The sequence below is a fragment of the Globicephala melas genome, chromosome 6, assembly GCF_963455315.2.
Source record: "Globicephala melas chromosome 6, mGloMel1.2, whole genome shotgun sequence".
In the NCBI taxonomy this organism is placed as follows: Eukaryota; Metazoa; Chordata; class Mammalia; order Artiodactyla; family Delphinidae; genus Globicephala; species Globicephala melas.
In genome coordinates this window covers 1,697,064-1,714,750 of record NC_083319.1, presented here as the reverse complement: position 1 = coordinate 1,714,750, position 17,687 = coordinate 1,697,064, and the positions used below count along the sequence as shown (strand labels likewise).

At 62.6% G+C, this 17,687-nt stretch overlaps 2 protein-coding genes across 9 annotated transcripts in view; both read right to left on the bottom strand.

Annotated features, from left to right (window-relative positions):
- Positions 1-933: 933 nt before the first annotated feature.
- Positions 934-11,998, bottom strand: INPP5E (inositol polyphosphate-5-phosphatase E). Of its 3 annotated transcripts, none has more exons than XM_070045657.1 (11): positions 11,853-11,989; positions 10,030-11,106; positions 6,131-6,254; positions 4,683-4,780; positions 3,880-4,004; positions 3,654-3,773; positions 3,369-3,476; positions 2,870-3,031; positions 2,649-2,764; positions 2,372-2,508; positions 934-1,930 (listed from the first exon to the last, which is right to left on the bottom strand). In XM_070045657.1, the coding sequence occupies exons 2-11, from the start codon at positions 10,788-10,790 to the stop codon at positions 1,798-1,800; spliced, it is 1,884 nt and encodes a 627-aa protein (XP_069901758.1). In that variant the 5' UTR covers positions 10,791-11,106; positions 11,853-11,989; the 3' UTR covers positions 934-1,797. The 3 variants fall into 3 exon arrangements, with proteins under 3 accessions (XP_069901758.1, XP_060156131.1, XP_060156132.1); XM_060300148.1 differs by lacking the exon at positions 934-1,930 and adding an exon at positions 1,937-2,275 and having other exon boundaries at positions 11,916-11,998; XM_060300149.1 differs by lacking the exon at positions 934-1,930 and adding an exon at positions 1,937-2,275.
- A 451-nt stretch (positions 11,999-12,449) lies between these two features.
- Positions 12,450-17,687, bottom strand: part of SEC16A (SEC16 homolog A, endoplasmic reticulum export factor) — a 32,365-nt gene continuing 27,127 nt past the window's right edge. For 2 of the 6 annotated variants that reach the window (XM_060300144.1, XM_030838277.2), the window contains exons 27-31: positions 17,379-17,464; positions 16,526-16,600; positions 15,950-16,009; positions 14,957-15,034; positions 12,450-14,017 (exon numbers count right to left, since the gene is read on the bottom strand). In XM_060300144.1, the coding sequence (XP_060156127.1) occupies positions 13,952-14,017; positions 14,957-15,034; positions 15,950-16,009; positions 16,526-16,600; positions 17,379-17,464 (365 nt within the window). In that variant the 3' untranslated portion in view covers positions 12,450-13,951. Of the gene's footprint in view, positions 14,018-14,247; positions 14,698-14,956; positions 15,035-15,949; positions 16,010-16,525; positions 16,601-17,378; positions 17,465-17,687 lie in introns of those variants that run through there. The other 4 variants (XM_060300146.1, XM_060300147.1, XM_060300142.1 and 1 more) reach the window with 3 other exon arrangements.

Genomic DNA, 17,687 nt, shown 5'->3' with positions numbered 1-17,687 from the left:
GCTGTTCCCAGAGCCCCGCCTGCGCCTTCGTTGGCGCCCACGCCGAGTCTGGCCCTTGGGGACTGGCTGGCCTGTGGCCTGTGGCAGGACTCAGCGCGTTGGAGAGAACGAGAGGCAGATTTTAAAAGCCACCCTCACGCTCGGTCGGATTGCGCAATTCCTTATGAGGCTTATTTTCCAGACCCTGGTCGATTTCATTTGTGTTCATTTGAATTTCAACCTAAACGCCCAAGTGAAAGCCCATTCGTCTGAAGTCTGTAACGGCTCACGGTAAGTAAACTGCTTCACTTCGGACCCATGAGGTGGACGCAGTGACCCCCCCCTCAAGGACACGAAGCCCAATGTCAAGCCAAACTAATACACGCCAGTGTCGCGTTAACTCTCTCTTCTCCACGATTTGGGTCAGAGAAAATGCCTGGAAAGAATCCATAAACCCTACCCATTTCGAGCCCCGTTACCACAAAAACCTTTGTAACAAAAGAGTTTTTCTGTTAATTGATTCAAAGCTCAATGGCATATTCTTTGAGCAAAATTTTATACATACAACCTGAAGAGTTTCTTGAAATCAGATGGGATTAGCTATGCCTTCTCATTAATGGAATTTCTCCCGTTTGTATCAAAAGATTGCGTGTGTATTGCTTTAGAATTTACACTCCATATCTTGGAAGCGGAGGCGAATAAAAGTTTGATGTCGGTATTCGTGGGAGTTGGCTTTACATCACTGATCACGATTCACTCAAGTCTGAAGTGCTCACTATTCCCTAAAAGCCCTTTCTCAGAGGACACTTACCTGGGGGCAGTGGGCGGGGGCACAGGAGCACAGCACAGGGGCCGGGAGAGACCGAGCTTCTTGCTTTGGAACGTGACAGCCTCTTACAAGAGCACTGCAACAGACTGCTGCTTTCTAGGACTCAATCTTTGGCCAGGAAGAGCTTAAGATTCAGTAGATGCATTTATTTAAAAATATAAATATGGAAAAATAAATAAAGACTAGATTGAATGCCCCTAGAATTTCCCACATTCAAAGCCTAAGTAAGTTTTTTTTTTTTACGAGATGGATTAAGACACAAAGCAATATCGGACTCTAAACCCTTTAAGAAAACAAGACATCCAGGCTGGTGGGGGCCGGCCTAGGCTGGTAAGGTGTGACATTCCAACCTTCCAGCGGCTTCTCAGACCCAGGAAACGCAGCACTTAACGTTAATGCCGCTCGCTCATAGCTAACGTTACCTAAGCAAATGGACCCAAATGGACCGGGAGAGGAGAAGGAGGTGGTCTCGTGGACCTGAACCGCCGGCCGGCCGTCCTCATCCCAGCCTCAGCTCGGTCCTAGCGCGTGCCGTGGGAACAGAGGCCCAGGGTCACCGGACCCCCGGCGGCGTGCCTGGCGCTCAGACAAGGAAGGGCAGCTCTTGGTTTGGGTTTGAGGGGCTGCTGGGAGGCTGCAGATCCGGACGTGCAGACATAAAGGAGGTCAGGGTGCCTGGCCTGCACGCGGGCTCTGCCGCTGGCTTCAGGGCACGCGAGCTACTCACGGCCAGCCCGGGGTTTGCCACCGACAGTGGCCGCGGTGCGGGGAAGCCGCCCTGAGAGAGGGAAGCGCCATGGGGGCGTGCGGTTCTGTCCCAGCGGCGGACGCCGGACCTGGGGCCTCCCGTCGGGCTCTCGCGGAGGAGCGGGCAGCCCCCAGCAGCAGTTCATCAGCGTCCCGGACGGCAGCCTCCTCCGTCTCCCCGGGTTCCTGGGTCAGATACCCTCCCGGGTTGCAGGTGACCAGTCCTCCTTCGGCAAATTTCCTCAAGAGACGGTACAGATGGCGCTGGAGTGCTGGCTCTTCAGCGCCTGCTGTCTCTGGATCTCCCTGGAAATCCGTCTCTTAATTCCTAACAGGTACAGTTCGCGGTCAAACTTGCCGGCGGCTAGTGGGATGCTGGGGAGGAAAGAGCCATCAGGAGGGCGCCGTCCTCCTGGCCTCCGTACGGCCTCCGGGCGTCTGCTGCGGGCGGCACGTGGAGGGTGGAGATGGCGAGGCCCGGGTCCCCGCGGCTGCCCCGACTGGCGGCACAGCCGCAGCACAGCGCCATGAGCCAGCGGGACGCTCCCTCCCGCCTGTGCCAGGCCTGCCTCGCAGCAGCTCTAGGACAACCCCAGCTGCCACTGGCTGTTCCAGGGGTCCGGCCGAGGACCCGTCCCTCTGGCGTGTCGCTCGCCTGACACCTGCTTCAGACAACCTACGCCAGACATCTCCACGCAGGGCGGCTGGAACCCTGCTCCCCTAGGGGCATCAGGACACAGGAGACCAGGCCGTGCTCCCAGGCGGCCCCCCCTGCACCACCCCCACCACGGACCCGGGAGTGAGGCGGGTACTGACTTGTCTCTCCCCGGCCTCACTCTGACCCGGAACAGGCCGTACACAGGCCGGTGGTCGGACGTCCTGATCCCGGGGCAGGAGGAGTACTTGACGGGGCAGATGTCGTCCCTGTGGCGGCTCCTGTACATGACGCGGTCCTGTGGGAAGGGTTCCAGGGGCCGTCGGGCTGCCGGGCTGGGCCGGCTTGCCTCGCGTCGGCTGCCCTTCAAAGATCCCCCGTGTCGAAGACCCCCAGGAGGCCCAGCCCAACGCTCCCCCAGCCCTGCGGGCGGCTCACCGTGTACGAAGGGGTCCTCTGCTTGGAGGTGGTATCATACGAGTCCTTCCCGACGTCGAACTTGTACGACGGCAGGAAGTGGATGTCTGGCTCCTGGAAGCCCTTGAAGATGGACCCTGGGACGGGCAGAGCCCTCACCTCAGAGCCACGGCTCGGAGCCCAGGGTTGCCCCCGCCCCCCCGGGGTCCCTCCTGGCCGGGCAGCTGCTCTCCCCGCCTCACCTCTCTTCATCTCCCGCGTGAGCTGGTCGTGCTGCAGCAGCTCCTGCACGCTGGCACCCGGGTCCTGCTTCAGGATGGCTTCCACGGCCGCCCGCCCGCCACTCAGGCGGAAGTTGAAGTCTCCGAACCAGAAGACCCCGTCGAAGCGGGAGGTGACGTCCGCTGGGGCGTGAGCGGGTGGAAAAGCGTGTGAGCCCAGCGCTCCCCGCGCTCCTCACTCCCACCGCAAGGCCGGGGCTCCCTGGAAAGCGGGTGGCAGCCCACGACGCTGCTGGGGCTCAGGGCTGGGGGGCGCGTCCACAGCTTTCTGGGTTCACGCGGTCACGGGTCACGACTCAGGGAGCAGGCGCCAGGCCTCGCTTCGGTCAGCAAGCGACTTTCCAGACTTTTCTGACCTCGACTCTCAAAAGCTCTGAACAGCCCATCTGAACAGCCCACTAACCCTCCAGAGAACACGGCAGAAGCCGCCTTGTCCTCGGGGGAAGGTAAAGCAGCTCACCGGCGTCGGAGCGGTAGGGGCTGGTGTCCGGCACATTCTTGGGCAGCGCCAGGCCCTGGACAGTCTTGCTGTAGTCCAGCAGCCGCTCGCCCACCTTCCCGTCTCCAGCTGCAAGGACAGCGTGGGGGGCCCTCTCCAGAGGCAGGTTTCTGAGCCCAGGGCTGGGCGCCTGGGGGGGGTCCGTCGGGGGCAGACCCCCGCAACCCCAGCAAGCGCTAATCACACAGCGTCTGCACCGTGACCCTCGCCACCAGGGGTCTGGGGGTCCAGGGGCGAGGGACTTACAGGTGAAGTGGGACGTGATGAAGAGGAGGGAGGTGCCGAAAAAGGTGAAGCTGACGCCCAGGGCCCCCTTGGTTTTGATCTGCGACACGATGCGCGTGGTCACCGTGGAGCTCTCCACCTCTGCACGGAGGGAGCAGGGCTGACCGGGCCGGACGCAGCCCCGAAGGCCCCACGCCGCCGCACCGCCCGCCCCCCACGCGCACGTCCGGCCCCCGGGGCTGCCTACCGGAGCAGAACCAGATGAGGTCCCTGCGGATGAGCACGGACATGTAGAGCGCCCCGTGGGCCGCCGAGTACAGCATGACGTAGTGGGGGCCCAGTGTCTCCTGCAACCTCGTCTCCCACTCCCGCCTGTGGGGAGGGGCACCGTGGTCGCGCAGCACGACGGGGAGCCCGGGGCCTCCCTGGGAGGCCCGCTTCCTCCTGCATCCCCAGTGACAGGCTGGGTCCCCGACCCCTGATAAGAGCCGGGGGGGCAGGAGGGAGGCCACCTTCCCTGCAGGGCCTGGTGCAGTCGGGGCCCCTCCGCTCCGGCCAGGCCTCGCGCTGCTGCCCGTGTGCTGCCGGGGCTCTGCCCCCACCCCCCAGCAGGTAAACTGGCAACACAGCCCGGGCCGCAGGCAGACCCAGGAGAGGCGAACGACGCCTTGCACGGGCTGGGCTGGAGCCCGCGGGGCCGCACTGCGCTGTGCCCCTGCCCCCGCTATCTCTTGCTGGGCTGGAGCCCGCGGGGCCGCACTGCGCTGGGCCCCTGCCCCCGCTATCTCCTGGAACAGCTCCTTATTTACAAGAAGATGAACCTCATTCCTTCTAAATTCTACGAGTCCCCGTTGGAGAAGAAAACGATCCCGGTTCAGCCCAGGCTCGGCCACGGCCCACGTCTTGCCGCACACGGGGGTCTCGGGCCACAGCAGCTTCAGCCCCAAAGGCCCGCCCGGCGCCGCTGTTCACAGGGACCCGGGTGCACCGGCGCAGCGGAGACATGGGGCGGGGCGGCAGCAGTGGCGGGAGAGGGGCGCGCAGCCCTACCTGTCCGAGCAGCCCTCCTGGACCCCGACGACGTACAGGTCCTGAGCAAAGTCAGCCTCGGCCGGCAGCAGGAGCTCGTCCAGGTTCGGGGGCAGCTCCTGCAGAAAAGCGGCGCCTGGTAGGGGCCGAAGGGGCCCAGTGCGAGGGGCTCCTGCTGCCTGGGGACCCGAGGCCGCTCCCGAGGCCACCATGGGGAGCCCCTGGCCCAGGCAGGCCGCCGCTCCTCCCCCGAGCCTGGCCTCACCAAGCCTGCACCACCCCCTTGGCTGTGCTCTTCCCTCGCTGGGCACCCACGGGCCTGGCCATCCCCCAAGTGCACCCCTGATGTGCACGGGGTCGGGGGGAGGGAGACGCCCCCTCCTCTGCACGTCTGCCCTCACTGCAGCCCCGGGGAGGGAAGCGGGCGCCCGGTTGGTGGTCTTCACCCCCCGACCTGCTGCCGGCCTTGGCCCTCTGGGCCCTGCTGTGGGCCACACCGTGGATACGCTGGTGGCTCCCCGAGGGTGGCAGAGGCACCAGCCCGGGCACCTGACTTCACTTCGGCTCAGGTTGCTGTTTCGTGGGGGCCCGTCCACCCCAGCCCTGCCCTGTTCTCTCCCCGCGCCCGTCACCCTGATGTCAGCCCAGGACGCGGTCGCTTCGATTCTCTGGACAGCAAGCATGACGGCACACGTGGACGACGGCAGGCACTCAGGAAATGGCCCAAGACCCCGGTGGTGGCAGCAGTGTTAGGTCACCCGCAGTCTGGAAGCCCACGGCTGGCCTCAGAATCGGAGCCCCCCACGCGCAGGGATGGAGCCCCCTAACTGTGGGAAGGGACCCCCAGGAGACACGGGGTGGCTGGAGAGAAAGCTGGCGGGACGGCGTCCAGCGGGCTTCCCCAGAAATCAGCGTGCGGACCCCCAGCCTGCCTGGCTTCAGTCGCCCCGGTGGTCAGATGCTCGTCCCATTGGCACAGATGTCCTGAGCTCCAAGCGCCCCGGCTTGCAGGCGGGATGGAGGAGCCCCTGACCGCACGGGACACACAGCGGGAAACAGACTCGGGTTGTGGTGCGGACGCCAGTCCAAGGTGCACAGCGGCGGACTCACGTCCCCATATGCGTGCTGGGACCCCCAGGGTGCACCCAGGAGTGGCCCGGGGCAACCCTAACGGCCTGGCCCTGTGCTGGGCATCGCCACGGGGAGGCCGCGCGTCGGGGAGAGGGGGCTCTCGGGGAATCTCTGCCCCTTCCTCCCAAATGTGCTGGGAGCCTAGAACTGCTCTAAAAAAAATACTTACGGTGTGTCTGCAAAAAGAAGCATTAATGCCCCACCAGGCGGTGGAGAGGGGGGCGAGAGGGTGTGACGGACAGGAGTCCCCTCCGGGGGACGGGGAGGCTGGGGGAGCCCCAGGAAGAACCTGGTGGGAACCCAGCGCCATCCTGGGTGGGGGTGGGCAGCCCACTTACCTTCTGTCCCTGCATGTTCCACGTGGCCACGAAGAGGGCCACGTTCCGGTCTGGGAAGTAGCGGGCCAGCTCGTCTGCCCCCATCAGGGCCCCGCTTGCCAGGAGACTCCCCTCCAGGTAGCTCCTGCGGACACAGGACAGACTGAACCGGGGCCGGGGGCTGGGGGGGTCGCAGCACATGGGCCCAGGGAGGGGCCGGGAGCAGGACACACCTCCCAGGGGTCGGGAGCTCCCCTACCAGAGCTGGGATTCCCTCAGGACCCCGTGGTCGGCACAGTGCACAGTGCTGAGGTGCCCTGCTCTCTAGGGAAACCCGCAGTGTTCACAGCGCTACAAACACCGCAGGCTTTCGGCTTCCCTCCGTCGCCTCCTGAGAGGAAGGGACGTAAAGGTGACATTTGGGGCTTTTTTGTGGAACCGCTAAGGGCAAAGCCCCGGAAGGGCCGCAGAGGTCGAGGTGGGCTTCTGCACGGTAAGCAGACTTGGGGGGGACGTGCGCCCTTGTCCGGGGCTCCAGCCTTTGCCTCGCCGCCCAGCACTGGGAGCTCGTAAAGGCTGCCCGTGACACACCTGTCCTCACAGGACCCGAAAGTTCAATCCACTGTGAGATGCTCATAGAATAGAGCGGGCAAATGGTGCAAAGTCTCGAACAGCGTTGCAGAGGCCCTAATACAGCACAGCTAAGCCCCAGCTCTGGTCCTGCCCTCGTGCAGGGGGCCGCGTCTGACATCCGCTCCTTCCGTGAGCGCCGTGCAGGACTTAGGCTTCGAGGCCATCGGTCTGTCACCACTTAACCCCTGAAAGCAGCCTCGGCCGATGCCCATGTGCCAATGAGACTGCACTTAAGGACACCAAAGCCTGAGTTTCATGTAATTTCCACATGTCACGAAAAGAACGTTAGTATGGCCTTGGGTTTTTTTTTTTCCAACCACGTGAAAACCGTTCCTGGAGGACCTGTGATAGGACCGTGTCTGGTCAGGTTCGCAAGGAGGGAGGGAAACCCATGCGCTCAATCCAAGTTCAAATGTCTCACTTGCTGTGTTCATTCCAACTTGCTAAGAAATCCCTACACCTTAGCTTGCAAACAGGCACCAATCCCTTTGAAGGAGATGAAATCAGGATCCAGTCCTTACAAACTCGCATGAGAAACTCTTAAACCCTGACCAAGCTTTGGAGGACGTGAATTCAAGTACGTCAGGAGGGAGGAACCTCCTTGAGGTCACCCCACCGTGCTGAGGATCCTAACCGGCTGACTGCTGCCCGTGGGGCTGTCTTCTCCAAACCAGCCCCGTCCACAGCGTAACCAGAAAGCAACCCGTCCAAGGGCACAGTCTGCGTCCCTTTCCTCAGTCCTCAGCCCCGACCCGGGCCAGATCCAGACTGTCTGCGTGTAGCCCGCAAGCTAAGAATCGCTCCTACGCTTTTATTTTATTTGTAAATACGTATTCATTTATTTATTTATTTTGGCTGTACCGGGTCTTAGTTGCAGCACGCGGGATCTTCGCTGCGGCACGCAGAATCTTTTAGGTGTGGCATTCGAACTTCTTAGTGGCGGCACGCGGGACGTAGTTCCCCGACCAGGGATCAAACCCGGGCCCCCTGCATTGGGAGCATGGCGTCTTACCCACTGGACCACCAGGGAGGTCCCCTATGCTTTCAAATGGTTGGGAAAAACCAGTAGTCCGTGGCGTGGGAAAGTGCCCTGAGAGTCACCCTTCGGCCTCCCTGAAGGAGGCGCTCCTGCCCCACAGCCGCGCTGCCGGTGCCAGGCCTGGGCTGCTCTCCCACCCACCGCGGCAGAGCTGAGCACTGCCACAGAGACCTCACGGCTCCCACAGTTGAAACAGTCCCTACCCAGCCCGCTGACCCGTGTCCTAGGACACACGGAGGGTCTGGAGGTGGGGAGCCCGTCAACCCACTGTCGGCTGCTTGTGTGAGAGCAAAGCTGGGGATCTGATTTTGAGACGTGCTTCTCATTTCTGTGTAACAGGCGAGCCTACATAAATTGCATACAATTTGAGCAGAGAACTCATACTCGTTTTTAGGCTGCTCGGCCTGCGGGATCTTAGTTCTCGGGGCCATGGAAGCGAGAGTGCCGAGTCCTAGCCACTGGACAACCCGGGAATTCCCTGTGAAATCATACTTTAAACGCACGAAGAGATCTCGCCCTTTACGAGAAACATGCTGAATTACTTTAACAAAGGAACCCGTTTTGCCCTAAAACAGTGCCCGGCGCTGATGGAGGGGGCAGGAGGGAGGCTGGCGGCCAGAGGAACCACCTGCCTGGCTTTCACTGCTGGGCTCACCGAGGGCGGGGGCGGGTGAGGATTGCCTTCCATCTGCCCCCGACCCCAGAATCTGCGAATGTGACCTTATTTAGAAAAGGATCTTTGCAGACAGATGTAATTAGTTAAGGATCTTGAGACGAGGTCCTCCTGGATGAGGGTGGCCCTAAATCCAGGGACCGCTGTCCTTATAGAAGAGGAGAGACAGACACAGAGCAGAAGCCGCGTGAGGACAGAGCAGAGACGGGGGCGGCGCGGCCACAAGCCGGGGACGCCTGGGCCCCCAGCAGCTGCAAGAGGCAGGAGGGACCCTCCCTGGAGGCTTGGGAGGGAGCGCGGCCCTGCCACACTTGATCTGTGAATCCTGGCCTCAGAACTGGGACGGAGTAACTCCTGTTTTAAGGCTCTAGTCTGCGGCGCTTTGTTGCGGCCACCCCAGGACACCAGCACAGGGACTGCCTCACTCTTCCCCTGCCCGCACCCACGTCCAGAGGGGTTGGCGCAGGCCTGGTCTGGATGGGAGGGTGCGGCGGGGGGCGGTGGTGACAGAGCTCCCCCTGCCCCCTGGGGCCTCGAGCGCCCCGGCAGGGAGTGGATGGCGTGGGGCCCCCAAGTCAGGGCCGAGGCCCGATGTGCGCTTCAAACAACCTGCCCAGCCCCGGCCGGTGCGGCAGGGGCCGTGAGAGCCAGCGGTCAGCGGCCAGGCCCAGCACGGACAGGGCCGGGGATCGGGGAGAGCGCGGGATGGCCTCCCGAGTCACAGCGTGGGCACCGGGCTCCCAGAGGCGATGGTCAGGAGCGAGCTGGTGGGCGTGGCTGGGCTGGGCTCAGAAGCGCCTGGGACCCCGGTCCTCATGGCGCTGCCTCGGGAGAGGTGGGCAGAGGTGCGAGATGGGAGTCGAGCGGAAGGGTGGCGCCCACCTCCCCTTCAGACTATAAAGAAGTCAAGACGGACTAGTTATTCAAGCCCCCTGAGGCCCGGACGCCCGGCGTCCTCCGAGATGCGAGACCCCTCTCCTTGCCCATGGGGTCGGAGCCGGGGTGGGGATTGCTGGGCAGCCCTTGGCAGACGGAGCCCCGAACGTTGAGAAATCTCGGGGCGCTCCTGAGAGCAGAGTGCACGAGTCGGGCTCTGCCTGCGCCCCTCCCCGCCAGAGGTGGGCCCTGGGGACCCTCCCCTCGGGGCAGCCCAGCCGTGTCCAGCTCTCCGTCCTGGAAAGGTGCCAGCGCGTGCACAGGGCACGGCTGGGCTAAACGCTGGTCCTGACCAAAGCGGCTACGTGGACGCGCGTTCCCCGACCCACCCTGGAGTCCTGGGCCGGCCTGCACACGTGGACGAAGGTTGTCCCCGATGGAGCAAGAAATGGGAAGGAAAACAGGGCCGCCCAGTGCGCAGAGAGATCTGCGTACCCCACCATCTGCTTCATAGAGCCTGTGGGGCTGAGACGCAAAGGAAAAGCTGGGGGGGCCTGGGAGATGGGGGTCAGTGGAGGGAGACCCGCTGCAGCACCTCACACGCTTTCAGGGGAGGCTTCCGTGGTTCCCACGGGGCTTCTGAAGGCCCACGAAAGCCACGGACGCAGGCCACGATGCCGCCCACCCCCGAGGCCCTACCTGCTGCGGACGTCCTTGGTGCGGACGGGCGCCAGGAGGCTGACGGCGGACCTGGCCGAGTGTAGGGAGCAGTCGTCCCGGGCCAGGGGGCTCGGGGGCCGGCCGGGGCGCAGGCTGCTGTGGGCCCAGAACGGTCTGGCCTGCCACCGCAGCTGGCGGTCCGCGTGATCCAAGTCCACCTTGTTTGCTGTCCGCAGGGCGTCGGAGGCGACGTTCCAGTCCATGGCGGGCAGTGGGCGCGGGGGAAGCAGGCTGGCCAGCCGCGGGGTGCTCCCGGCCGAGGCCCCGTCCCGGTGTAGGAGGTCCAGGGAAGTGCTGATCATTCCGGAAAGACAGTTACCCAGCGAGGAGGGGCCTCCGCTGCCCAGGGCCCTGCGAGTTGTGGGGATTTCCTGCAGGGAGGTGCTCAGGCAGGGCGGGGAGCCACCGCGGGTGGCGGTCCCGGGGGCCTCGTCCTGCAGGGAGCCCCCGGAGGGGCTGGGCCCATTCCTCGTGGCCAGGTCCTCGCGGCTGGTTCGAAAACGCCTCTTCCTCCAGCCCTTCTCATCCAGGGACAACGCTCGCTCCAGCCTGGGCCTCGGCGGCGGCGGCTTCGGACTGAAGGGTCTCCCCCTGGCCTGTGGGTCCTCGTTGCCGACTTGCGCCGGGGTGTCGAGGGGGCGCACTGGGCTCTTCTCGGGTCCCCGACGGTCATCAGCGGCCGGGGACCCCGGGCGGGCGGCGAGGTCTTCGTCAGTGTTTGGAAGCCGTCCCTTGAGCATTCTGACCTCAGGCTGCAGATGCCCCTGGGCGGTGGGCTGCTGGGCGGCCTCCGAGTGCCCCAGGCTCGCCAACTTGGACGGCACAGTCCAGCGGCCAGCCCTCACACCCGGGGGCAGCCTGGCCGAGCCGGGAGACAGCTCCTCCTGGGGCTGCTGGCGACGTCCCGCGTCAGGGATGCGTGGTCAGCCGTCGCTGGGCGAGCTGCGGAGGAGAGAAAGGGCAGCAGCTCCCCCTGGGGCCGGGGTGGTCCAGCTGGAGCAGAGCCAGCTGCTGCATGGCTGGGAGCCCTGACGGTCTGGAGTCCTCGGCAAGCACCTAAGGGAAAACCACGCGATTAGCCTTCCACGACCGGGGCCCCAATGCCATTTAATGATCCTGGAGGACAGCTGTGGTGCAGGGTGACAGAGCGGACAGGTCAGCAGCAGCCCACCAAGAACAGGCACGTCGGCACCCGGGCCGCCGCCTCCTCCTAGGAGGCGGGTGAAGGCCCAGCATCTTAGGAAGGAGAGAAGCCACCCTCCTGACAGGGTTGCTCCTCACGTGGGGAGCCAGGGGCGCGACCCACTGAGAATTCCCGCCCCCAAGGCGTAGGCACGGCCTTGGCAGGGGTCCCGGCCCGCGCCCCTTCCCCCCGGGAGCCCGGCGGCCCGGCCTCGCTCACCTGAGAGCCCTCCACCATCGCTCGGGCCGCAGACGCCGCCCCGAGAGCGGGCGACCCTCAGCGGGTCTGCGGCCCGGGCAGCAAAGGCCCCTGACTCAGGACTGCGAGTCGGGCCGGCCGGCCCCAGGGCAACGACCGCCGCGGAGCCGCGGGGCTGGGGGTGGGGAAGGGGAACGAGACCCGCGCCCGGGACCCCCGCGCCCCGCCCCACGCCGGGAATCCCGCAACCGATGCCGCGCCAGGAATCCCCGCGCCCCGACCCCAACCCAGGGTCGCCCCGCCCAGTCCTCGAGCCCCGCCCAAGGCCTCCGCGCCCCTGCCCAGGGGTCACTCCGTGCCGAGGACCCCCGGGCCCCGAGCCCCCGCACCTCCTCCAGGACTGCCGCCCCGCATCCCTCACCCCGCCCGGAGGTCTCCTCTCTCCCGCAGCCCCGCCCGGGGTCACAGAGCCCCGCGCCCCCACCTCGGGGCGCCGCCTGCTCCCCAGCTCCGCGGGCTTCGGCGGCCGCTCCCCGGCAACCGGCGGGCAGGGCGGCCCCGGCCCCGGCGCCCGCAGCGGCCACTGGCGGCCGGAGGACCCAGCGGCGCCAAGCGAGGCGGGAGGGCGCCCTCTGGTGGGCGCCAGGAACACCGCGGCTCCCTTCCCCGCGTCCGTCCCGCTCCCCGGTCCGCTGCCCGTCTTCCCCGCGCCCGGAAGCCCCTGCTCTCCTCTCCGCCTAGTGGGGCGGGGGGACCTTCCCTGCAGAGGGGATACTAGGAGGCATAGCGTTGCCCTGGGCCCTCATTGTCACTGCCATCAGGATGGGTCTTCCCATCAGGCCCACCCGCCGCCGATCAGAGAGGGGCCCCTTCTTCCTGGGAGCCCCTAACGGGCGAGCCTGGCAGAAGACGGGAAGCAGTGGCCCGGGGCGCCTCTATAAGCCAATCCGCAAGGGGCGGGTGAGGCCAGGGTCTCCCCACGGGCTTCCAGTCAACAAAAGGAGACATGGCGAAGGGCTTGAGAGCGCAAAATATTTTATTTAACAATGTGCACTTAGGAAAAATAGCAGCTCCCGCCTCGGAGGAAGCTTCTCGAATCAAACGTCGCTGGCAGTCAGACACAGAGGACGACGGGCAGGGCTGAGGAGGAAGCCGAGGGCGCCAGGTGGGTCTCGGCCCAGGAACCGCACCGAGCGCTGACCCTGGGACCCGGGAGACTGCCCGTCGACGAGGTCGGCCTCTCCCAAAGGGACGAATCAGTGAAACATTCTGGAAACCGTTCTGTGAGTCCTTCCTAGACGGCAGGTGGCCCAGAGCAGCCCGCGCGGACCCCACCCTCACACAAGTCCTACCCTTGGACTAAAGCCCCAACAAACCGTGTTCCCCCAGCGTTCTACAGAAATTATTTCCTAATGATTTTTTTAAATATTTAAATCTTTTCCTTAGACTGAAGAAGAAAGTGAACAGTTTTAAGAACAGTCGATGAAGCCTTAAAGCTGAGTCGACCAGGAGGAGGTCTTCCTGTGCAGGTTCACAGGCTGAGTCAGCATATTAGCCACGGAAGGTCTCGGTGCAGAAAGATCAGATTCCAGAGCTTCTGACAAGAAATTATTTTAAGCCACTTTCTTCAAGATGTTACCAACTCCTTAAATGACGCAATGGTGAGAGGAAGCCAGACAACTGGACTGCACCGTGAAGGCAGGCCAGAACACATGGCCTCAGCTGGTCCACAGGGAAAAGTCCAAACCAAACTTATCAGTCACAGTTGTGACACTGGTTTATTAACTCGGATCAGTCACGTCAGAGCACAAGGGCCCTGTGGCTCTGTCCCAGCGACGGAGCCGCCCCTCGCTGACAGCAGAGTCAGTCCCTCCGGCTGCGTGGAAGCGTCATGGTCCTAGTGAGGCCACAGGAAATTACGCAGGGCTGGACACATCTTCGCTACAGGAGATAAACACACGTCAGCAGCGAGGGCCGCGCTCGAAACCTAACGGAATTGTTGCTAAATGAAGCCCATGTTTCCTTTGAGACGAAGCATCCTTCCAGGTTCAACAGCGCGAGGTGGGGGCTGACCACCTCAGGACGTGCACCCCTGGCCGCGTTCCTCTCTGAGTCAAAGGTGCAGTTTCCTTCCAGCGTCTTAAAGGACCCTGGGATTACCTGGCAGTAATTCACCGTTAGGTTTTCAGAGGTGCCTTAGTTACTGAAAAGCAAAGTCCTCCCGTAGCCGAGATGCTTCCAGCTTCACTTAGTGTAACATCCTCAGATGACTGTGAATGTTGGATCCTTAAATCATGCCTTCAGGTGGAAGATCCTAGTAGGTCACAGATTCCCTCTTTTCCTCCAGCTTCCCGAAGGGGTGGAATTAATGCTGGCAACACTTCATAAATCATTTCTGAATCACTGCATCCGTCTCCACTTGGGAACAGACGGGAGTCGCAGGCAATCAGTCTGATGAGCTCTTGGTGGAATAATCGCTTCAGGGTTCCACATGCCAGTCCAGGACAGGGACCATCTAGCTCAATATGCTGGGTACTTCCTCTGGCCAATCCTTCCCATCCTTGAACTTCCCGAGGCAGCAGAGGCCTGAAACGACAAGGGACAGCACTGAGCTCCGCACGCCCGTCCCCGACGGCGGGGGGGGCGGCCCTGGGGGAAGGATCAGCAGGTCTGTGGAAGAAGCCAGAACAGACCGTTCTCTCGGCAAACAGGCATGTTCGTTTTATTCTGTTTGCAAGCCCACGGCCACAGACCAAGTCAGCAGCACATCTTGGCATTCCCTTTAAAGGTGCCTGCGGCTTGGTTAGGGTGGTGGGGTGAGGCTGACTCCAGCAGCTGGTGTCTACAGAGCCCAGGGAGAGCGTGGTCTGGCCTGCCACCGAGGGGTGCAAGGGATGCCCAGGGGAGGCCGTGGACAGAACACAGGTGCTTCCTCTTGCTCCCACGAAAATGCCAACTGAAATGACAGTCAAGGAGCTTTTGTAAAGGCATAAACTGCAAGATGCAGGTTACAGGAGAGAAGGAAACAACTACCGAATCGTGGAATGGAGAAGCAGATGGCAGCCGGGGGTGAGAGAAAGGGGCAGGGCGCAGGAAGGCCCGCCCCCGAGGAAGCCCGAGGCCGGCGACGCGAGGCGGTGAGGGCAGGGACAGGCTGGTGTCAGGTGAGGCTTTGCATCCCGAAGGCCAAGACCTCCCCACAGACCTCTGCCCCCCAACCTGCGCTCCCCAGACTGGCGGCCAGTCCATCCTCCACAGGCCAGAGCCTGGAAGGGAGAGAAATAAAAGGAAGCATTCATGACCTTCCCGGCCTGGAGGTCACGAGCTACCAGGTGAAGGGAGGCCAAGGCCAGCATCGGGGAGGGAGTCAGGCCTGCCCCACAGCAGTGTCAGCAGGAACCGGCGGGGGCACCCCCACCCAGGGCCGTGGCAGAGCCGGAGAGGGTGAGCGGGCGAGTCAGGGTCTCGCCGGGGGAGCCCCCACCCTGCTCCCACCCGCCCCGGGGAGACAGCAGGGGCACTTACTTGTGCAAACTGAGCAGGGTTGTAGAAGGGCACCGCTGCTGCGGGAGGGCCCCCTGCAGGGGCGTGAGCACCCGGAGCCTGAGAAGCACAGAGAGCTCACCTCAACAACAGCGCACGGAGGCTTGTTTCATTTGCAAATACAGGTACTGTTTCTGAGAAAGGGTTTATAATACCAATACTTTCAAGTGTGCCACAGAAGCTGGTCAAAGATACTTCTTGCAACGGTGTACTTAATTATTTAATGGTTCAAACCAAAGCAGCATGCAGAGTGCAATGCTTTAGAACCGGAGCAACACACGAGGTGGCACGGAGCTCTGAGCGGGCACTCAGCGCCGGGGGAGCCCTTAGCAGGTGCTTTGACTGCTGTAGACCTCAGGGGTCCAGCTACAAGATCCAGCGTTTTAACTCACAAGTAAAACAAGTCACGTGAAGCCTTCCTGCCAAGCCGAGGGAAGAGCTCAGTGCCCCAGCACGCAGAGAAGATGAAGTATTCCTGTATTTCCCACACAGAGCGACCCGGACAGCTGTCACTGCCTCACTCTGCCTGCCTGAACTAAACCTTCTCGTGCTTGTCAGAAAACAGAATTCTCTCTTTCAAATGAGAGCATCCTGACCCAGTGGGCTTCTGACACACACACACACACACACACACACACACACTCTCTCTCTCTCTCTCTCTCTCTCTCTCTGAGGCTGTGCCTGTGGCTAGTCATTTGAAAAAACCAATTCAGAAAGAGCACGTGCACAGAACTTGTTCGTTCACTACAAGCTTCTTGGGGTCAGTTCGATTGTTGATGTGTCTGGCTATTCAACACCACCCTTTAAAAACTTCTAAAGAAAGGAACACTGCATCCTCAGGCATGTGATGGCTGGGAGGTGACAAGTAATGTCAGTGGCCAGGGGCACGATGACCGACCAGCATAGCGATCTCAAAGGAAAGACAGACAACCCCGTTCAAATCCATGTCCGGTGCACACGGCCAGCCACAGGTACCTGGTTAAAATGCTGGCTCACTTCACGTGATAACGAGCTCAGTGAACTACGGCGCGAAAGCTACAAAACAGCAAGAACACACAGACACAGACAGATACAGTAATCAACGTGCACGCCACCGCTCCGAGCCGGCAGTTCACTCCCAAGGAGCTTCGTGACGCCGTTAGGGTCAGCACGGCTCGATGGGGGAAAAGCCAGAGTTAGCCCGAAACGCCTATTTTCATGTACAGTTTTTACTGGAAATGACCCCTGGTTGCGGGGAGGGAGGTCTGCCCAGGCCTGGGCCCAAGGCGGCCAGACCTCGTGCCCCCCGAGGGGCCGAGGACAAGAGAGCCCGGCAGAGGGGCGAGCCCGGCTGCCGAACACACACGCAGCCCTTCGCTCTAGCCAGAGCTCCCAAACAACTCTGCGGAAACAAGCGTGACCTTAAGGAATACAACACTTTTTGAGTTCTAGAAAGTTTCTAAGCTGCCCTTTTCCTACCCATTAACTGCGTTTTAAAGAAGCCATCTGGACAATAAAACGAGCTTCCTCAGCCCAGACCTTCAGCAGATGCGCTCATCGGGCGCCGTTTACCTCTCCTCCCTGGGAACCGTCCGCTCCGGAGGGTGGGCGTTCAGGTCCAGGGAGCGTCGCCGCAGAACTGAGCACCTGCCGGGACAGCAGGGAGGCCAGCTACTGCAAAGCCCGTGCATTAGAGGCACCCACCGAGGCAGGACCACCCAGGACGGCCCGCTCTACCCCACGGGGCGCTCCCGCTGAGGGGTCGTGAAAGGGTGCCGCGAGGACCTGCTATTCCAACACCCACAGCGCATCCTTACTGAGTGCCTGCCGTGAGCCCCACCGCGGCCCTGCGATCTGCGCGCTCGTCGGCCCATCCACAGGGCAGGACGCTGAGGCTCAGAGGCGCTGAGGGACCCCCACCTTTAAAAAGCTAATTACTGGGGCTTCCCTGGTGGCGCAGTGGTTGAGAGTCCACCTGCCGATGCAGGGGACACGGGTTCGTGCCCCGGTCCGGGAGGATCCCACGTGCCGCGGAGCGGCTGGACCCGTGAGCCATGGCCACTGAGCCTGCATGTCCGGAGCCTGTGCTCCACAACGGGAGAGGCCACAGCAGTGAGAGGCCCGTGTACCGCAAAAAAAAAAAAAAAGCTAATTACTGGAGAAGACAGGGCTGAAATCCACGTCCAACCAACCTCAGAGACCAAACTCTGAACGACTGCGTTGCACATACACATTATAATCATTCAAAAAAACCTCTTCACTGTAAAAAGTTCAGCAAGACAAAATGACGAGGTAATGCGCGTGTGGCCCACACCGTAAGCTCTGTGTACACGAGACTCTGGAGAAGGTCAGGGCCGCCTCGGGTCGGGGCAGGAGGCGAATTCCCACTGCCCGGCCCCCCGCCCGGGCCCACGGCACTGCTCACCTTGGGCTCCGAGGCAGGCTCTGGCCCCCCCGTCGGTGCCTGCCCTTCCCTGCCAGCCCCCTCGGCGGGCAGTGCTTCCTCTTCATCTGTGAAGGGGACAGTGGGGGAGGTGGTCACTCGTCCCCCCCACCCCACCCCCCGTCGCTGGGGCCCAAAGGGAACAGCCCCAGGGGAGAGCTGCAGCCAGGTCCTCAGGCAGGCCAAGGGGACAAGCCCGCAGACAAGCACAGGGGAACCGCGGGCGCTCTGCGTGTGGGTGAGCAGTTATTTCTTCTTAAAAGAGGATTAAGGCCAGAAGCTCTCAGGAAG